Source organism: Penaeus japonicus, unplaced genomic scaffold (assembly GCF_977035675.1).
Source record: "Penaeus japonicus unplaced genomic scaffold, GWHDUDI00000001_assembly GWHDUDI00000024, whole genome shotgun sequence".
Taxonomy (NCBI): domain Eukaryota; kingdom Metazoa; phylum Arthropoda; class Malacostraca; order Decapoda; family Penaeidae; genus Penaeus; species Penaeus japonicus.
The window spans coordinates 14,740,770-14,760,769 of record NW_028234426.1 but is presented as its reverse complement, the minus strand read 5'-3'; the positions used below and the strand labels follow the sequence as shown (position 1 = coordinate 14,760,769).

The 20,000-nt window shown below is 45.8% G+C and overlaps 1 protein-coding gene across 19 annotated transcripts in view; it reads left to right on the top strand.

Annotated features, from left to right (window-relative positions):
• Positions 1-20,000, top strand: part of LOC122247320 (uncharacterized) — a 675,408-nt gene that overhangs the window by 544,686 nt on the left and 110,722 nt on the right. For all 19 annotated transcript variants that reach the window (XM_086550722.1, XM_086550729.1, XM_086550726.1 and 16 more), the window contains 6 exons: positions 8,241-8,409; positions 16,117-16,230; positions 16,344-16,592; positions 16,736-16,855; positions 18,615-18,751; positions 19,891-20,000. The exon at positions 19,891-20,000 is cut by the window's right edge and continues 110 nt beyond it. In XM_086550722.1, the coding sequence (XP_086406848.1) occupies positions 8,241-8,409; positions 16,117-16,230; positions 16,344-16,592; positions 16,736-16,855; positions 18,615-18,751; positions 19,891-20,000 (899 nt within the window). The remainder of the gene's footprint in view (positions 1-8,240; positions 8,410-16,116; positions 16,231-16,343; positions 16,593-16,735; positions 16,856-18,614; positions 18,752-19,890) is intronic.

Sequence of the window (20,000 nt, the reverse complement as noted above, 5' to 3'; positions counted from 1 at the left end):
GTTGACACAACACCTTTAGTATCATGTATTATTCGTTTATAGTGAAGGCGCGGCAACATGATACTGCGGCGTGATGCAAAATACATAATTTCTTATCAAAAGCACCCTAGGCTCTGAAGGAGTCAGAGTCTCAGCTAAAATGTAATGCTCACGAAAGAACGGCTACAGTAGCGTAGGATATATGGTTCTATGGTACTCAGGACCGAGGAAAAAACAACCACGCAAGAAATATTACACCTCGCGGTCTGCCTCTTGTGTTGAGCACCATAACTCATCTCGAGAGTCGCCTGATCTTGGTAGCAGAGTTTCTTCCGGGGCGTTTTATCCAGGCTGGCTTTTTATATTTCTAGGGTCCCCTCCGTAGGCTGATCTTTGAGATATACAGCCCACTTGACGCACAGATGTAGCGCAAAGCCTGACCTTCTAACGGAACTGCACCTTGTTCGACCTCTCTTTAAAGTTCTGTCTCAGCTTGCTTTCTTAGAATTTAACCGAAGTAGCTTTTCCTCGGTCTATTTGTAAAGGAAATCTCTCTGAACTTGCATGGACGCGTGCAGTCTGTGTTATTGGAATTTCCGACTTTGTTTTGCAATTGTCATATTTCTGCCAGGTCCTCTGTTCCCCTTTCTCTCTTTTTCCTCGTCCCGCTTGCACCTCGCAATGGTTTTCCTTTCGTTTTCTCTCGTACTTGGGTCATCCCCATTTTACTACTTTTATTTACTACTCTCTTCCTCTCTCTTTTCCTTTTTTGCCATTGCCTTTCCCATTTCTCTTCATTCTTCCCTTCCTCTTCCTTCTCTTACTCTTTGCCTCTATCCTACTTTTGCTCTTCTCTCACTCGGCTTATTTCTCCTCCTCCTCCACCTGCTCTTCCTCATATTCTCGCCTACCCTCCTCTGTCTTTTTCCGTCTCCCATTCTACTTTGTATCGTATTTCGGTCATTAATTTCATTTAACATTTTTTCCTTTGTGATATTGCTGTCCAGTTCATTTTCTTCGCCAGAATTATTTTTTCTTACTCAGTTTTCCTCCTCCACCTCTTTATCTTCATTTCACTCTGATCCTTCCTCTCCCAGTTTTCTGTTCCTTCCTACGAACGTATTCTTATTCCTGTCTTCCCCGCTTTCCTGTCGTAACCTCGCCCTCCAGCGCGAGCTCGGACGCCAGCACCTGCTTAAGCAACACATCACGGCTTGGGTATCACGTATCAGGAGGGCAATGGCACACGTTATGGTTTTTATCCTTGTATCTTCATCCGAGAGCCCACTAAGCCCTCCTCTTGGCCTCTTCCCCTCCTCTTCCTCCTTCCATTCGCCTCTTTTCAGGACCGTATTTCTCTCCTCTTTGTCTCCCCTCCCTCCTCCAAGACCCTTTCTGTTCTCCTCTGTCCCCTCTTCCAGGGTCCTCTTCCTCCCCTTCTCCCCTCCCCCACTCTCCCTCACTTGCCCTCTTCTCAGCCTCTTACACGGCTGCTCTTTTAACCCTCGCGTTGCATTTTTCCACTTTTATTTTCTTTATTAGTTCGCAGTCTTTTTTCCTATCTCTTTCCTCAACTTTGAATCTTTGGAGGTTGTTGTTTGTTCATTTATTATCGCTTTTATTTGCGGTGTTCTTGCGCAAGGCGTTCTATTTGTTTTTTTATTGATAATTATTTTTGTCATACCTTTTTACGCCTGGTTCTTGAACTGCAATGGCCAAGCTCAGGTGGCTTTCCTCCGTGTTCCTACGCTTCCCACATTTCTTTCCAAAATGATTCGGATCTTTGCAGCGGCTTCCTCCCCCCCTTCTCCCTCCGCACACACACACACACCGCCTCCGACCCACCAATGTCACCGTTGATTGCAGTTTCTTCGCCTTGTCTCCCCTCCCTCCCTCTCTCTCTCCCCCGACGGCACGTACTGCCCTCCCCCGCGACTCCCCCAACCCCCTCCAATTTGGCATGGGCGGCAGCCTTTGTACACTGCTCCCACAAGGGCGGCGGCCGCTTTTGGCAGCAGGAAAACGAGGCTATGTTTTCATTACGGTTGTTTTCCTCTTTCCTCTGGCTCTTGGCGTTTGCATAACTCCGCTCCGTTCTCCGGCTTGTTCACCTTCATTGACTTCATTTCAAGTAGAAGTAAAAACACAAGCGAGGTGCAAACGAGCTTTCAATGCGCGTCCATCAGCAACTCTTGCCGCGGTAAAGCGCCGGAGTCCTCGAGCAATGAGTAAGGATGCCTTGTGTCTTTCTTGTTATTTTCCTTGCCTTTGTCTTCATTCTGAATCTTAAAACCTTTTTTGTGTTTGATTTTTGTATTTTTATCGAAGGGTTTAAATGGTCAATTTTCGTCACTAGATTGTTCATCGCAACTGAGGGTAACGTCCCCACTAGGCCACCATCCCCTTCCTTTCCTTTTTTCCCCTCGTCTATTCTCAGAAAGCGACACAATCCTGCGTTTGAAGGACATGTTGCTATAGAGACCCTATTGATCTCCGCACCACATATATGTATTTGCCCATGTTTCGATTTATCCGTTCGCGCCAGGAGGAAACATTTTCTCCCCGGCGAGTTTTTTTTTATTCTAACCACATGTGGAGAAAACACATACACAGAGACCTTCTGCTGAGCTTATATTCCTCGAGAGGGAGCGAGGGGCGGCTCCTCCCTTCCCCCAGGAAAGAAAAAAGACTTCCCTGGGAATACCTTGGATGTATACCACAAAATATTCACAGATTTAGAAGAAAAAGCGCAAATCGAGTATTTTGTAGGGAAGTTGAAAGTTACGAATCTTAAATGATATTTGTCTTCTGGGGAAAAAATAAACTTGTTCTGCGCTGGAAAGGTCAGGAAGGGATATTACATGCAACCGAAATATAAGAACGACTGAAGTCGGAATCAAGAAAGTTAGAAAATGAAAATTGATTTCCTCAAGGAAAGTTTATGGCCATTGACGCAGATGTGTAACTGGAAGGCAAAGGTGCGGGGCCTTTGCTGAGTCCGGCCTCTCTTTTCTTTCTATTTCCTTGCTTTCTTCTTTCCTTTTTAACCCTCTTTCTTCCTCCAACCGTCACTATTCCCAGCCATTTTCACCTCACCTGTTCGCATACCCTTCCCTCTTACACTTTCTCTCTCTTTACCACATCCTTCTTCCTTCCTACCAGGTATCATTGCAGGATACATTAAAAGTGTATTATCTTGCTCCTTCATGACCTGTTGTATATGGGGAACCTGGAGAACAGTTAACCATCCTCACTCGCCCTCACGATGCGACTGAAACCACTTCTATTTTCGGTGCTAGGGGTCGTACCCAGCTGTTTTACCTGTCCCTTTTTGCATGGCGGAGGTACCGTCGTGGAGTGCGGTAGCGGTGTAGGAGAGGGAAAGGGGGGATGGGAGGGGAAGAGGGAGAGGAGAGGAGAGGGAAAGGGGAAGGGTAAGGGTAAGAGAGAGGGACAAGGAGAACAGACAGACAGACAGTACCAGTGACATAGAAAGAGAAAGCTATCCAAATTTGTCTCTGACAATAAGTAAATACGGGCGACAGGAGGTTTTAGCAAGCGTAGATAAAGCGAAGGGGAGGAGCGAAGGGCTGATTAATGATTGGGGGAACATGAGTAGCACGCTTGCAAGAGCTGGACCTTGATACTGACGGATGGCACCGGCAATTAATTACTCCAAACATGGGCGCCAGACGGAGTCGTCACTTAAAAACACCTCTTGTTCGAGCCGGTGAGAGAGGATTAACACTTCATTCCCAGGTCGTTATGTAACCAATCGATTTTTTCCAAAGCAATCTAAATGCAATTAGTACACAGTTGAAATGATTAACTCGGTAGCTGTTGGCAATGTGAGTTTAATCACAAAAAAAATGCAATGAATGATCCGATGGCGATTGTAATTACAAGACACTGAAAGAAATAGGCGAAAGAAGTAAGCGTGATTAAAACGAGGCTATGACATGGCCAGCCATTGAATCGTGTTATGTGTAATGAAGAGGACATCTAGGATTGATATGGAAAGAAATCATTTTAATCCCCATAGCCTTGGAGAAATTTAAGTGATGCCTTTTAACAATACTTAGACGAGAAGTGGATGAAAGCTCTTTCACCAAGAAAGATCGAAAATGGAAAGACAGATAGAAAGATAGTGGCAGAGATAATGGGAACCCCCTGCTCTCATGGTCTCTCGATGCCAAAGATGGCAAGGCAAGGAGGCTGCGCCCCCCCCCCCTCCACGCCAAGGCAAGTGAATGATACAGTAGATTTCCAGCGTAATTTAAATTCCTCTGGGCTAAAGTGACGTTGATTTAATTATGCTAATTTAGATAATGTGATGATGAAGCTCTGGCGTGGCGAACGGTGAGGGGGATATTTTCGGGATGAATAGTTAAGAGCAGATAAGACTAGGAAATATTAGGATAATCGGCCTCACGGCATTATTCATGAGACAACATATGGATTTCTTCAATCCTAAGCTTCTATGACGTTTTAGTTGATGAAATGTAGTGTTCCTGCCCTTTTCTGATCTTAGTTGGTATGAAAGACAACAGGTTTTCCATGGAGAACTTACGTGATCTCAAACTGAAAGGAAAATAATACTCGTAGTATCAAGTTGAGGTTTGATGGCCATTCAAACACTTCCGGTGTCAAGGGCTAGTTGCAATCATTAATAGCAATGATTGGTATGTGCAGTATTGGGTTAAGTTTTTGCGAGTCTTTTATTCTGTAAAACGGGATTGCCCGCAAGTGGGACGGGAAAGGCGCGCGAAATCAGAGCACCACTGATCCACGGACCTGGTTGCCACTCCTTCGCCTCCGCCCACGCGATTATCTAATTATCACTCATTAGTCCCATTAATATCACCTTCTTTGCCACGTCACTGTCGCTTTTGCAACTGCTTGCTACCATTCTTGTCCAGGTCGCTCCATATCCCTTCGTCTCCATCTCGACCCTTTTACCATAGGACCAGCCCGCAATCTCGCGGACCAGGTGCTGCCGCCCGCGTCCTCGTCGGCACCTGCGTCACACTGCTCACGCCCGCTACCGCCATCTCTCACTATTATTGGAGTTGTCTTTGTACGTAAACGAAAAGGGTATCTCTCGTTGATTTATACATAACCTATATATATTCGGACATTTCCCTGTAAGTATTGCGATTGGGAACCTATTTCCGTATTGGATAAGGTATCGAAAGGGAAATGGACAAGCTTTTCTATTGCATTTGCGTGTACTTGAACACCTGTGCGAGTAAGCAGGCGATCGTTTATGGAAACGCGTGTGGGAAAAGAGTATCGTTTATATTTATTTTTCTTTCGAACAAGATTGGCTCGTCCATTCACTCATAAAAACTCTCACGTGATATTTTGAATACAATTTGGAATGTTAAATTCTCTGTCCCTCCATCCCCACGCACACGCCTTCATGCGAGCGCACCACTGTCCCGGCGCATGGCCGATCATGCAAACTGTTGATTTATCACAGAAGTAATCATTTTGATCCGCTCTGCTCCACCAACCACTTAGCTACATCCACACAAGTGCGCTCTGTGTCAGCTCTTAACATTCGCTTAGTAGATCAATTTTGGCCGAAGCGTCAGCTCTCTAAGCTTCACTCAGCCGTTCTTTGACAGGCCTGCATGTCCATCTGTCAGGGTTCATTACGACGCTGCATGACATGCTCTCCCCTCGCTTAGACTCGGGTTTCTTTCCCGGAGCTTTGTTTTGCGGCCCCCAGAGGTTTCCCTCACTCTCGTGGTGGTGGTGATTGCAATTATGAAGCGTCGGTTGAGCTTGCAGTGATGACAGAGGTCTTTGGCAGTGGGTGCACAGTCGAGGTTAGGTAGCAATTATGATGACCCTTTAATAGAGTTTGTGCAACTGCGGTAATGATGCTACAATTAGGATGGGGGATGCTGGTGAATGCAACATTTAATGCTTTAATATGAAAGTATAAGTAGTATAAGACATATCTCTACATATAAAGGAGATTCTAACATACCTTTCAAATAGAATTACACAGCTTTTACCCCCCTTTTCTATATTTGTCTTGAAAGTTCCTACGTAAAACAGCGGTAGATTTTGCGAGGAGAGGTCTAGTAGCAGCGCCTCGCCACTACATTGCCCCGTGCAACTTGCAGTTGCCTTCGGAGACTACCAATCGAGGCTTCCAATTCCTTTTACAAGCAGACCCAAATAGTCAAAGAATCCGTGTCCCTCTCGGTGGTCTCCCTTGCCTCACAGTTGCCCTTTGACCTTTCTCCATCCTTTTTTGCGGGTGGGTCTGGGCGGATGCACTTGTGGGAGTTTGTTTGTTCCAAAGGCGTGATGGAGGCGGCCCTTGTCCCCCGCCGGACCCTCGAGGACACTTGCCAAAGGCGTGCTGAAAATTGCAATGATTAGCCCTACATTAGCATTCATAGAGAAAGTTGTTTGGCCCCGCATCCTATCAGGCCCCTTTCCCGAGCCTCATTATCTCCGGAATAGTGTGTTATGGGATCTCTCTCTCTCTCTCTCTCTCTCTCTCTCTCTCTCTCTCTCTCTCTCTCTCTCTCTCTCTCTCTCTCTCTCTCTCTCTCTCTCTCTCTCTCTCTTTCTCTCTCTCTCTTGAATTTCTGGGAAAACTTTCTTTAACCCTCATATGCACTATATATCCATATCCGATTACTCTCCCTTTTCTCACCTCCCACTCCTTCATTTCTCCTTCCTCCTCTTTCTTACAGCTGTTTGACTATTTACAAGTATCTGCCCACTTTTTACTCTTATGTTAACAACCCTCTTATATCTCACACATTTCTCGTCATCTGTCTTCTGTTCCTCCCCCAACCATTGCAACTTGCATCATTTTACCTCGTGCTTGTTTGCCTCATCTCCATCTCTCTGACCTTCCCCCCCACTCCCAACCCCCTTCCCTTTCCCCTCTCCGCGAGCCGCTCCTCTGATAGCCGGGATCCTCGCCTTAATCTGCATAACTCTCTTGATCCTTGTTCTCGCGTGCGCCTTAATCGGTCTGGAATTTTAGATGCGATGTCAACAGAACGGAATTACATTACGCTGATACTGGGAGGCCCATTTGCACGCGGGGAGTTACGCTGGAGCAGTCACAAGGCCGGAGCTCAACGAAGACAGAATATTTATGCTTTTCCTGTTACTGTTATCATTGTTGTACGTACATAAATACGTACATGCATGCATATTTACATACAAAGTACTTGCGTACTTACAGATATAAATATGAGTGTGTGTGCGGTTACATATACATTATACTTATACTTATGCTTATGCTTATGTATATACATATTAGAGACCAGATCGCCGCAAACGACGCCTCCGGAATCTATTTCTAAATATTATTTTAAAACTGAACTAAAGATTGGACTGGGACGTACCATATAAAGTCAGAGCCATAATATGAATACTTATAATTTCTGATCAGAATGACGTTCTTAGTTTACAGTCACTGGCTTTTGGGGATTGGTGTTGTGTGAAAGTGGACGGTGGTTAAGATTCTGATTCGCGATGTGTTGCATAATAATCTAGAGTGATATTGATTGGTATTTAGGAGTGATTGGTGAGGAATGATATTGCTTAAGTTAGTTATCAGGGGAGTGAAGCGATCCTCTTGGCATTGGCTTATTGTATTTCGTTGTTCAACTGATGCGATCTTCGTACCCAATCGGAAATCTGAATTGGCCATCTTTAGATTGGAAGATTCAGCTATTCTTGGTTGCTTGGAAATAGACTTTGTTGCTATAGGTTCTCATTTACTAATTTTGCCTAATTCTAATCAGTGATTGTTACTAATCACTGTCTTATCCTGCAAAATTAGATGGCACCATTCGAAATCTTACAGATGGTACTATTGTATGGTTCAGTCTTGTATTATTTTGTTTTTATTTTTTTCAGCTACGTCTTCTGACACACGCTTTAGTGATTACTGTTTAATTACTTTATGCAGCGCGCAAGGTGCTGAGGAAATTGCTGCTCCTCTTTATTTGTTTTTCGCCCCCTGAGGTCGGTGCTTCTCCCGTGTGATAATGACGTACCTTCTCTCCTACCTGCTCTTAGCTTCCCTTTTTCCTCGTCGCTCCACCCTCCTTGCTCCACGCCCTTGCCCTTTGCGCCACACCTGAACGACCAGAAAGTTGGACCAAAGTATTGACTCACTCCACTTCAGCATAAGTTAAGAGCTCTCCCCTCAGCGAGGCTCTGGCCCGCATTTCCCCTTGCGTGATGAGAATCAAGTTCCTCCTCCTCTTCTACAGGTTCGTGACGGAGGGCGGCCCCAGTGTGGAGAAGCTGCTGCCCGGGGACCAGATCCTCATGATCAACGGCGAGGACGTGAAGAAGGCGCCCCGGGACCACGTGATCCAGTTGGTCAGGTCATGCAAGGACCGCGTCCAACTCACCGTCACGCAGCCGCCCCTGGACAACGTAAGTGATTGTGGCAGAATAGTGCATTGTTTAAGAGCCAGTATTCGGCTTGATTGTGACCAGTTACCTGGTAAAGAGTATTTCCGTGTACGTTTCAGTGTTAGGTATCCTCCAAAGTGAGTCGTGCCAGTTTTTTTTTTTTTTTTTTTTTTTTTTTCTTCTCTCGAGGTAGTCAAAGAAGCCCATTCCTCTTTATTCTGGCGGAGAAAAGGAAGTGGACGATGATCAGGAACGGACGATAGAGAGCAAAAGGGCATGTTGGCTCCTTCAATACTTTTCTGTGTCTCTCTGAAGATGGTGTGATCTCTTCCGAAGGGGTTAGGTAGGGGCAGTTTTAAACGGTTAGTTTTTGCTCATGATGTCCGGTCAACGCAAAGGCATTTCCGGCATCATGTCTCCATTAAACTTGTTTTCACATATGTTACCAAAAATTCGTGTCAGTATGGTAGTTCTTACGATTTTGCGGCGTGGGTTTGATAGATAAACATTTAGAATATACAGATTATACAAAGCCGGATCATGGCACGAGGAATATAACAGATGAAGCAGTCGCCTGTGAAAGAGGGTAATGTTTTTTTCCACTTAGGCATTCCCACCCCATTTATCACGGACATGAACGCCACAAGCTCACTCCAGACTCCATCTAGACTGTTGTATTCCTGCTGCTGAGCACACCATCATGGCGGCCCGCTCGCACTCGTAGTCGATCCCAATGTTCCTCGACCTGCTTCCCAAACCCATTCCCATTTACCCAGTGCTGCATGCACACAGATATCCCACAAATATCCCCACTGATGCACGCTCCCCCCACTCGGCTCCCCACTGTCGCGTTCCCACCGTCACAGATAGTCTCATCAACACCCTGTTCTCGCATTCCCTCTGATGCATACATATCCCGCCCACACTTCCCGGTCGCACAAACACACGTAATGAACGGCCGGGGGATCGGGCCTGCCGTGTGGGACTCTCCCCCTCCCTCTCCCCTCCCCCAGCTCGTTACTTGTTTGCGTCAGGTGAAACAACAAAGGAAACGCTCTTTTTATTGTCAAAACGACATATACACTGGAACGGCCTCATTATTTAGGAACGAGGTAATCAAGAATGGCTATTAGAGTAAATTCCACGTGTGGCGACTTTCCTCGTTGGGATGAAAAAGGTCGCTTTGAACAAGAAAGGAAAGACTTGTGGGACTTCAAGAAGAGAGAGAGGGGGATCAGTCGGGGTCGAGAAGAGGTTGTAAAATCATTAAACGGAGCTCAAGTATCAGAATTAGGAGCAATTAATGGAAGGAGTGGCGTCCGGGCCTCGAGTGCAGGTGGGAGAACCTCTTGGCTGTAACAAGTGAGGGCGAAAGGCCTAGGTAGGGGGGGTGGGGCGCTATGTTTCTCCATTTATGTTATTTCAATTCCCCAGATTTAAGGTTGCAAAACTGAGTGCATAAGATTCGAAATGGGGGCAGATAGAGAGTATATATCTTTCCTTTATAGTGGTTCGACATAAATGATATTTCATGTTGGATATTCGTTAATTTGATACATACGTGATTGAATTAGACACTAATTAATTTGATTTTGCGGTGAACTAAACACCACATCTTTATTGGTAAAATGATTTTATTATTGGTAAAATATTACGTCATACTTCATACGCAAGTCAGACGCGATGTAAAATGATGTTTGTTCCATAAATTTTTTTTTTTTCTTTCGTATTTGACAGTGCGAAAGGAATTATCCATATCCACAGAAAAATTTACGCTGCTTTTCCTTTATATTTTTTTTCGACGAGGAAAATGAACACCAAAATATTTTGGATCGTATTCCCGTGTTCAATTGAAATACGTCAGTGACTTCACAAGTTTGGAAAAGTGTTGGTCGTTTTTATTCTGATTATTATTGCACTTGCTGTTTTTTGTGTAATCGTGCTAGTTATCTTCACTCAGACAGCCCATCTTAAACATGAAGTAGCGTTTTCATTAATAACCATTGGAATTTCCATCAGAGATCCCTTTGTTTCATTGATGTTTTATTGCCGAGCCGCACAGAGCTCGAGCCCAAAAATAAACGCATATATTGCACATTCGCAACAATGATCACAGCAAGAGTCGCTTTTTGATCATGCCGGAGGTCATCGCTTGTCCCTTGACAAAAGGCGATATATCCAATTCGGAAAGATAAACATGGCTTGTTTACAGTTCCCAGTAGCAGATCTAGAAATAGCTACAAAGGGAAAGCAATTCATACAGTATATTATTCGATGCCGTGTTTTGTATCCCAGGCTCTGTAACGAGGGGAGGAAAGAGACCTTATCCCTCCCCTTGCCTTCTCTCACCCTTCCGTCTTTTCTCTTCCCCTTCCCTCACCTTCCCTTCCTTTCCCCTCCCTTCCCCTCCCTTCCCCTCCCCTCCCCTCCCCTCCCCTCATTTACCTTCCTTTTCCATCCCCTCTCCTTTCTTTCCCCTCGCCTACCCCTCCATTCCCCTCCCACTTCCTCTCCCTCGCCTTCCCTCTCCCCTCCATTCCCCTCGCCTTCCCCCTCCCCTCCATTCTCTTCCCCTCGCATTCCCTTTCCCCTCTATTCCCCTTTCTACCCTTCCCCTCGACTCCCCCTCCCCCTTACTTCTCTCCTCCCCGTCTTCCTTCCTTACCCTTCCTTCTCTCCTTCCCTTCCTACTCTCCTTCCCTCCTTTCCTCCTCATTTCCCCATTTCCCCATTTCACCTTGGCTGTCCCCTCGGCCGTGATTCTCCCCCGAGGGCGAAAGAATCTCTCATTAGTCTCCCGCAAGACAGTACATTCATTTCACGGGTCGAGCTGGGTCAATTCCGTGCTACGCAAGGAATTTAAAGAGCGACCTCCAGAAGCGCCCGAAGAGTCTCCTGCCAACGTGCCAATGCTGGGGCAGGGGTGTGGGGTGGGGGTGAGGGGGTAAGAGGGGAAGGGAACTGATTTATCGAGGGGAAAGGTATGGGGGGGAGGGGAAAATTAGTGCGTTCCGATGTCCGTGATGGTAATTGAGTTCCGGTTTCAGTCAGCTTTGTAATGTTTATTTTCAAGATACGTGACATTCTGACTGTTCTCTCTCTCTCTCTCTCTCTTTCACTCACACGCACACATACACATACGCATACGCATACGCATACACACACAGACACAGACACGTGACAGCATTTATTGTTTTCTTTTTTTCCCACTTCTTCCTTCGCATTTAGCAGTGTCTGAGTGTGGTTAAATGATACGTTTCCAATTTTTTAACTCTGAATCACTTTTGGTGATTTTTTTATGAAATCAATTCTCCACTTGCAGTGTTATAAAGGATGCATGTACACTATAAAAGTCTACTTTCTCCCTTTCTTCCCCCACTGCTGGTTTTTCCTCCTCCCGCTCTCAGACTCTCTATTCACTCTGGCCTTCCTTCCATGTCTTTTCTGCCTGGCCTCCCCCGCATAGCCTTTTATAATGAGATTTCCACGAGATTCCACTACTATTATGTTGCGGAGACACGGTTTCCCTGTGAGGTTTCGTATTAACTATTTCTTGTGCAGTTTCCCCGACCTCTTTCGTTTCAAGCTTTCTTCGCGGTATATCTTATCCTTGAAATACCTTGATGTGTTTTCCTCCCGTCACTCATACTCGAAAGTACACTGTCTCGCTTCCTTGATATTTCCTTCATATATCCTAAGAGAACGCCGTGCCACCCTTACTTCAAGAACCTTCGGCTCTCGTTTCCCAGGTCATTCCGGTGACCTTTGCTGCCATCCCCGTATTACTGCAGCCCTTTATCATGTGATCCTAAGTTGATTCCGTCCTGTTCTCATAATTGCCATCGTCCCTCATGTCGGTGCTCGGTGGAATATACTTTTATTCATTCCTCCCCATCAAAGCACATGATTTAATTCTGCTCCGCATCTTTATGAGAAAGCAGCTCTTATACATAGAGCTTGAAGAAGCGCCCCCTCTTCCCAAGAACTATGATAATAACTCTATCTACCCTTTCCGTGATCAATGTCCAATTATGAAACACTGTCATCGTGTCCCTCTTGAAGATGATCCTGACACCCCTTGCCGTCTTTCCCCGTCCCTCCCTGGATGCAGCAAACCCTCGAGCATATCGCCCTAGAGGAGTGATTACTGGAAGGGAGACGCGATTAGTTTCCTATCTCGAAAGATGATGCTTGAGTGAGCTGCTCATTATCACCCCAATAATTAGCCCAAGTTCAGCGAATGGAGGAAGAGCTCCTTTCTGGTAATGAGTTGTATAATGATGGCATTAGATCACCGTGACACAGTCATGGCGGCACCTGTGTAAAATTTTGCCAATTACTGCCAAACTGTCACTCGACCGTTTCATATTGGATATTGGCGTCTCATCCGTTATATCTGGCACCTGATTTAATCGAGACATATTGAAATGGAACTTTCCTACTGTGGCTGACTTTGGTCTTCCTTACGGCGGTTGCCTAAATTCCCCATTCATTAGTCATTGCGGTTTCGGAGCCATATAGTTCGGAGTTTAATGCTATTGGAAATATAATGCGACGAAAGAGAGTTCAGGTCGGAGTAAGAAAACCCTTTCCAGGGTGAATTCGGCTATGGAAGCTGCACAGTCAGGAAATACCGAAACTAAATTGTTGAAGTTAAGGAAGTCACTCACAGCTCACAGGAGCGTTGCGAATATTCTGCGAACACCGTTTCTGCGTGCCATTCACAGCTGTTATATCGCGATAGCTTTACACATCGCCACAATCCACCCCTGCCAATGCCATTTGTTCACTCTGCCGCTCTCTTTCGTCTGTATTCTCTTTTTCTCATAATTCTTTTTTTCTTTCCCCTCTCCCTCCCCATCCTCCCCTTCACTTTTTCTCACATCTCCCTCCCCCTCTTCCGCCCTTCCCTCTCTCACTTCACCTTTTCTCCTATTCCACTCTTCTGTTTTTTTCTTCCTTTCTTCTCCCTCTTCTGTTTTCCTCTTTCCCACTCTATCTTCATCCCTCCTTTCCTATGCTATTTTTTTCTCCCACGTCCTTCCCTCACCCTCTCCTCCTCTTCCTTCTCCCCTCTACCGCTCTTCCCTCTCCCACTTCTCTTCCTTCTCCGCTCCCCCCCCCCCTCCCACATCTTCTCTTTCCTCTCCCCACTTCCGCTTTTCCCTCTCCCACTTCTACTCTTCCCTCTCCTCTCTCTCACCCACCTCTCTTCTTCTCTCCCCTCTCCCCCACCTATTTCTCCTCTTCCCTCTCGCCGATGCCTGACTCTACCCACATCCGTCAGTCTCTCTCTCTCTCTCTCTCTCTCTCTCTCTCTCTCTCTCTCTCTCTCTCTCTCTCTCTCTCTCTCTCTCTCTCTCTCTCTCTCTCTCTCTCTCTCTCTCTCGACCGTAATGTTAGAGAGAACAATGCCAATTTGTCTTTCTCGGTGGCAGCGCGCATTTCCTCAGAGGGTATGCAGGTACGAAGGAACAAGAGGCAGGTTGTTAAACGCGGGAAATTAGCCAAGGAAACAAAAGTTACGGATTATATTTCCGTGCTCATGTGTGGCGGCGAATATGCCTGAATACCTGAATATGGTGCGTATCCTGCTCTTATTTTATTTTATACATTTCCCCCCACCGATACCTTCATTGCAGATTCATAGGCAAAGTTTCCGTTGTAAATCTGTTATGGTCTTCCCTGGATATTTGCTTGCGGGCGAGAGACTGTTGCTTGACGAATTTATTGAGCTGGTAATGAGAAAACTTCGGCCGGGATGAGAAACTTTTCCCGGATACACGTGCCCGCGTCGCCGCCACAGAGACGTCCGCGCCCAGGCCATCTCCGTCAACCCCCGGGTCATCTGTGGCCGTACCTTCCGTCTCGGTTATCTGCGTCTGTCCTCTCTCTCTCTCCCTCTCTCTCTCTCTCTCTCTCTCTCTCTCTCTCTCTCTCTCTCCCTCTCTCTCTCTCTCTCTCTCTTCCCTCCTCTCTCTCTCTCTCTCTCTCTCTCTCTCTCTCTCTCTCTCTCCCTCCCCCCTCCTCTCTCCCTCTCCCTCTCCTCCCTTCCTCCTCTCTCCCTCCTCTCCCTCCCTCCCCTCCTCTCCCTCCCCCCTCCCTCCTCTCTCCTCTCCTCTCTCCTCTCTCTCCTCCCTCCCTCCCTCCCTCCCTCCCTTCCTTCTCTCCTCCTCTCCTCCCTCTCCCCTCCTCTCTCTCCTCCTCCTCCCTCTCCCTCCCTCCTCTCCTCCCTCCCTCCTCTCCTCCCTTCCCCTCCCTCCCTCCTCCCCTCACTCCTCACTCCCTCCCTCCTCCTCTTCTCCTCTCTCACTCACTCCTCTCTCTCTCTCTCCTCACTCACTCTCTCACTCACTCTCTCTCTCCACCTCTCTCTCTCTCTCTCTCTCCTCTCTCTCTCTCTCCTCTCTCCTCTCTCTCTCTCTCTCTCTCTCTCTCTCTCTCTCACTCTTCCTATTTTCCTCACACACTCTCTCTCTCTCTTCTCTCTCCCTCTCTCTCTCTTCTCTCTCCCTCTCTCTCTCTTCTCTCTCTCTTCTCTGTTCCTCTCTCTCCCTTCTCTCTCCCTCTCTCTCTCTCTTCTCTCTCACTCTCTCTCTCTTCTCTCTCCCTCTCTCTCTCTCTCTCTCTCTCTCTCTCTCTCTCTCTCTCTCTCTCTCTCTCTCTCTCTCTCTCTCTCTCTCTCTCTCTCTCTCTCTCTCTCTCTCTCTCTCTCTCTCTCTCTCTCCTTCTCTCCTTCTCTCCTTCTCTTTCTCTTTCTCTCCCCCTTTCCCTTTCCCATTCTCACTCCCTTCCCCCCTCCCCCATCCGTCTCACTTTACCAGGATCTAGTTCCCTCACTGCACTGCACCGCACCACACCACACCACACCACACCACACCACACCACACCACACCACACTACACTACACCACTTGGCGCCACCGTTTCGAACAACGCATAAAAAGGCGTAGTTGCACCATGCTGTAATATTGCTATCCGCGCTACTTTGCAATGTAACACAATAAACCGCTCTGCAATACAACGCATCATGCTTTATCAAGTCACATAATAACCGCCATATAACATTATACAATTCCGTAGAGAACCACACTGTGGTAGATTGACATCTTACTGAATCACAGTACACTATATCGCACCATGTTTCGCATCACTACGCTCGCGCCCCGTGACCTTATGATCGAATCACATACGCGACCGCCGGGCAAACACAGAAGCTAATTTGTCTTTGTATTGTTTCTTTGAACCACATCCTCGTACTCTGACCGGGGAGAACGTTCCGTTTCCACGATGCAAGGCTTTTCCATTTCGTTCAGAGATGTGTTTGAGTTAAAGCTGTTGCGATGAGTAATTAAGCCAAGTTTTGTTGCGCTCACCCAGGAAGTGACGGGGCCGAGGAGGGGAGAGTTGCTGGGTCTAGAAGGAGGGAGAGAGTGATGATGGAGTTCTTGAAGAGGGGAGGGAAATGATGGAGTCTGTTGAACTGATGAGCAAGGGTTAGAGGACGAAGGAGGTCGGGAAATAGTCATTAGCAGTGAATTATCATGGTTTTATGGCTGTGGTAATTTTGCGCTATAATTCGACTTTATTGCAGAACTTGTCGTGAAATCAAAATATTTTTTTGGGTGTGATGAAGACACATTATGCACTATAGTTGATTCATGTAACCAATATCTTTAGAAGGTAGTCATTATCGCAGCTATTAGTAACACTTCCTTTTCCTCAACAGTCAGAGCGGAAGTCGGCCCTGCTGAGCGCCGCTAAGAAGCAGCGTCTGAAGAACAACCCCTCCAGGGTCAGGTTTGCCGAGAGCGTCGATATCAACGGATCGCCATCGTATTCTGTAAGTTGCACTAAGAATGCTTGCCTCTTCTTGTGATAACTGAATACTGTATTTATACTTGCTTCGTTGTTGTCCTGTATTTTATATAATTTCGGTCATATATCCTTCCTCAGCCGTCCAACTTCAATTCGAGCGAATCTACAACGCCCTTCATGCCCAACGTCCTGAAAGTTTTTCTGGAAAATGGCCAAACTAAGTCATTCAAATACGACTCCAGCACGACTGTGGGTGATGTGCTGGACTCCCTTCACCAGAAGCTGGGCATTAAGTGCCCGGAACACTTCTCTCTGGTGGTAGAACATGTCAAAAGTCTCAGAAGGAACAAGCTTACCATCTTAGACCCGAAGGAGACACTCTCCAGGGTGAGGAAACAGATATTCTGTTTTATTTATATTATAATTACTTGAATGATAGCTAGTTTTGCGTTTGTCCGTGTTGCTGTGTTTTCTAATTTCTAATACGTATGTTTTCTGTTTGTGTAATTGTTATTTTTTAAATGTTCCAGATTGCAGCACGTCCAGGCGCTCAGCATCTGAGATGCCTGTACCGTGTGACCTTCGTTCCCCGCGACGCCTACGATCTGCTGAGAAAGGACTCGATGGCCTTCGAGTATCTTTACCTCCAGGTAAATGCCTGCGTGGGATCGACAAGCGGTTCCCTCGCAACAGCACTGAGTTGGCCAGAGAACTTTTTTTCTCTGGTTCACTCTAGGAACTTCTGCACCTTGCCACGGCACTCGCCCTCACCTTTCACTTTTGGTGCCGGCTTTATTCGCGTAGATTCTCTCCAGGCTTTTTGTCGAGGTTGGAGTATCGGTCAGTCGCCCTCTCTCTTGGGGTCGCTGACCTTAGAGGCACCTTCATTAGCGCCAAGCAACTATAATCCCATTCTTCCATCCTTAGTAGCCCAGGATGTAGCATGCTCACCCTTTCTTTGGTCCCGTGCACTTCTCATTCTTACCGGTTGTAATGTAGAGCAAGTTGTGCCACTCACTCCTTCCCCTGTGTTTCTCGGTCCCGTCCAGTACCTTTACCCCGGGCCAGCGAGGTCTCTGGTTTTGTTTAAGAGGCCCTCCTGGAGGAGTATGGGTAAGTGGATGTGGAGCTATCGTAAACTGCTGCAGCTGCTGTACCAGCTGCGTTTTTTACTGTACGTCCTAGCGAGGTTAAAGTCACTCGGAAAATGGGCCTTGAGACTCAAAGTCGTGGCCATTATCATTAGAAATATTGAGCTCATTATGAAACACCTGAAGAAATTAAAAGCGGTAGGTGAGGTTTTCCTGAGGTGGCGAATGGTGAGAAAATTGTTAGCTCAAGTGAAGAGGATAATGAAGAAGTATATTCGCTGGAATGTCCTCTGGAAACTGTTAAGAAAAATTTTCCGAAGGTAAAGGAGGTCTTCCCAGCCACTTTGGGTCGTTCTCATATGCTAACAACTTCCCTTGAAACAAACTCGCTCACCTATTGGCAATTTTATGAAAAAGAACAAAGTTTTGCACCGCAAGAAGTTGTTTGGTGCTGATGCTAATGTTAATCTCTAAAGTACTTGTTTCTGCTCAGAGCGTGTTGGTTCTTGTTTCAGCAAATTTACTCGTAGTATGTTGTATATTGTTAGAGGCTTACCATTGTTCTTAAGGTTTGTATGACCTTTCCTTTGCATGCCTTAATAAAGTTTTGCCTGCGTATGAAGTTTTCTTCAAACTTTCCTTTTTTTTCCAAAGATAATTTCTTTACCATCTTTTCACGGAAACCAGTTCTCTTTTCCTTTACTCTATTTTTTTCATCTTCCCTATCTTATTGCTTATTTCCTTAAGAACCAACAAGATGGCATTGTTGGTTTTTGTTATATAATCTGCAGTGAAACTGTTATTTAGGCGGTAGTGTACCAAAGCAGATTTGGAGAAGACTCGACACGGAATAACGATCAGAATCCTCCTACATGGGATTGGAAGAGATCCCTTGAATGCCGCTAGATAGTGCAGCTTTTGTGTGTATGCATAACTTTATGGAGAAGTGTAGGGAGGCCTCACTGTAGCTGACAACAGGCTTGTCTCTGAATTAATTCGCTGCTTTTTCATTGTATTGTCATTGTGTATTAACGTAATTGCTGTATTTTAGTTAACAACAGAGAAACAAGCACATATAATTAGTGGATTTGGGAATAATGACATTAATTTATTTCGTATTTACAACAGATATAAAAGTGATACATTTTGTATTCTACCTCACATAGAAGCCGTGCTTGAATTGGAATAATGAAAAGCTCTGGCCCTAATTATTTCTTCGATTTATTGCCTTTTTCTCAGATAATTCAATTGCAAGACATTAAAATAATGGTATGGCAATGCCATCAGCACATACACTATCCACCTGCTCCTTCCGTAGTGTTGTAATGACGTGATCCAAGAGAGGTTTGCGCCCGAGCTCCAGTTCGACGTGGCACTGCGGTTGGCCGCCCTTCACATCCAGCAACATGCCCTCACCAACAACATGGCTGCTAAGGTCTCGGTCAAGACCATCGAGTAAGTATGATTCCAGGAACCTTCCCTCTGGGGCCGAATACCAAGGGAGTCATTGTGAGGCGTTCCTGATACGTCATAGTTCTGTAAGTTGAGTGCAATTGAAAGTTAAGAAGAGCCATCCTGTTAGAAATAAAGTAGACATGATATCTTCTGAGAGTAGAGTCACTGACCAGGAGCTCTAGTTATACGGGTCTAAGCGCTTGTGAATCCTTTCCATTGATTTTATTTCATATCTAAGTGTTCTCAAACCAGGATTAAATATTGAAAATTGGAAAGACGATAACCGTGCATTCATGGCTAATATTATCCTTCACCAGCGTTAGTATTCGAGGTTCTTTTTTGCCATGAAACAAAACCACACTTATTAATTTAAGAGAGCGTGGAAATGAGTCCCTGTGTACCGGATCAGACCCAATAAGTGTCTGGCCTGGGTGGATATAAACAAAAGAGAGCGAGTTTCCTCTGCTGGAGCGAGCATTATGAAGCTCATCAAGGCCAGAGGCTACGTGGGTCGTGGCCAAACTGTTCATTAAACCGGGTGTAAATTTAATAATCGCGGGGCAAGGATTAGTTTTTGAGGGAGTTCTCAATTAACGCCAAAAGCGGGCATTCGGATGTCAATGGAAATATTCAGTGGTCTACTGTTATCTGTCGTAGGTAAACAGTACGGTGAAATATTTGTTCTGATTTATGATATCCATCTGATTTTACCTCTCAAACTGTAGATTAAGAGATTGGGGTCCGAAGATGAATACGGCACAAAGTGAGGCATCCGTTGCGCCAATTAATATATTTTGAAGTACTATTAAGGTTTCACCCTTATTTTCTCTCTGAAATCCGCAGCGGTGGTGCATCTTGATTAATTAAGACTAAAGAATAAAAAGAGTGGCCTGACTTTAAAATAATGATTCCACGTGCCAAAAAGTCTTAATGGAAAGATTTATGGTGCAGAAAGGCCCGGTAATTTGGAAAATTTGGGAAGCACATCTGGACACATTAATAACGACGCAAAGGACGAAGCAGTTAAGGGTCGAGAAGAAGGAGGGACCGCCAATATATAATTTTTTTCCTCCTTTCTTTTCTCTTGTGCCAGGCGTCCGTTCTTATAATGGCTCACCTCACGTCTTCAACAATTCCAGAAAAGACTGTGGATTAGAGCGTTTCGTGCCCGCGTCCTACGTAGACTCTATGAAGCGAAAAGAGCTCCGGAAAATCCTCTCTCATTTCTTAAAACTGAACTCGAACTTGA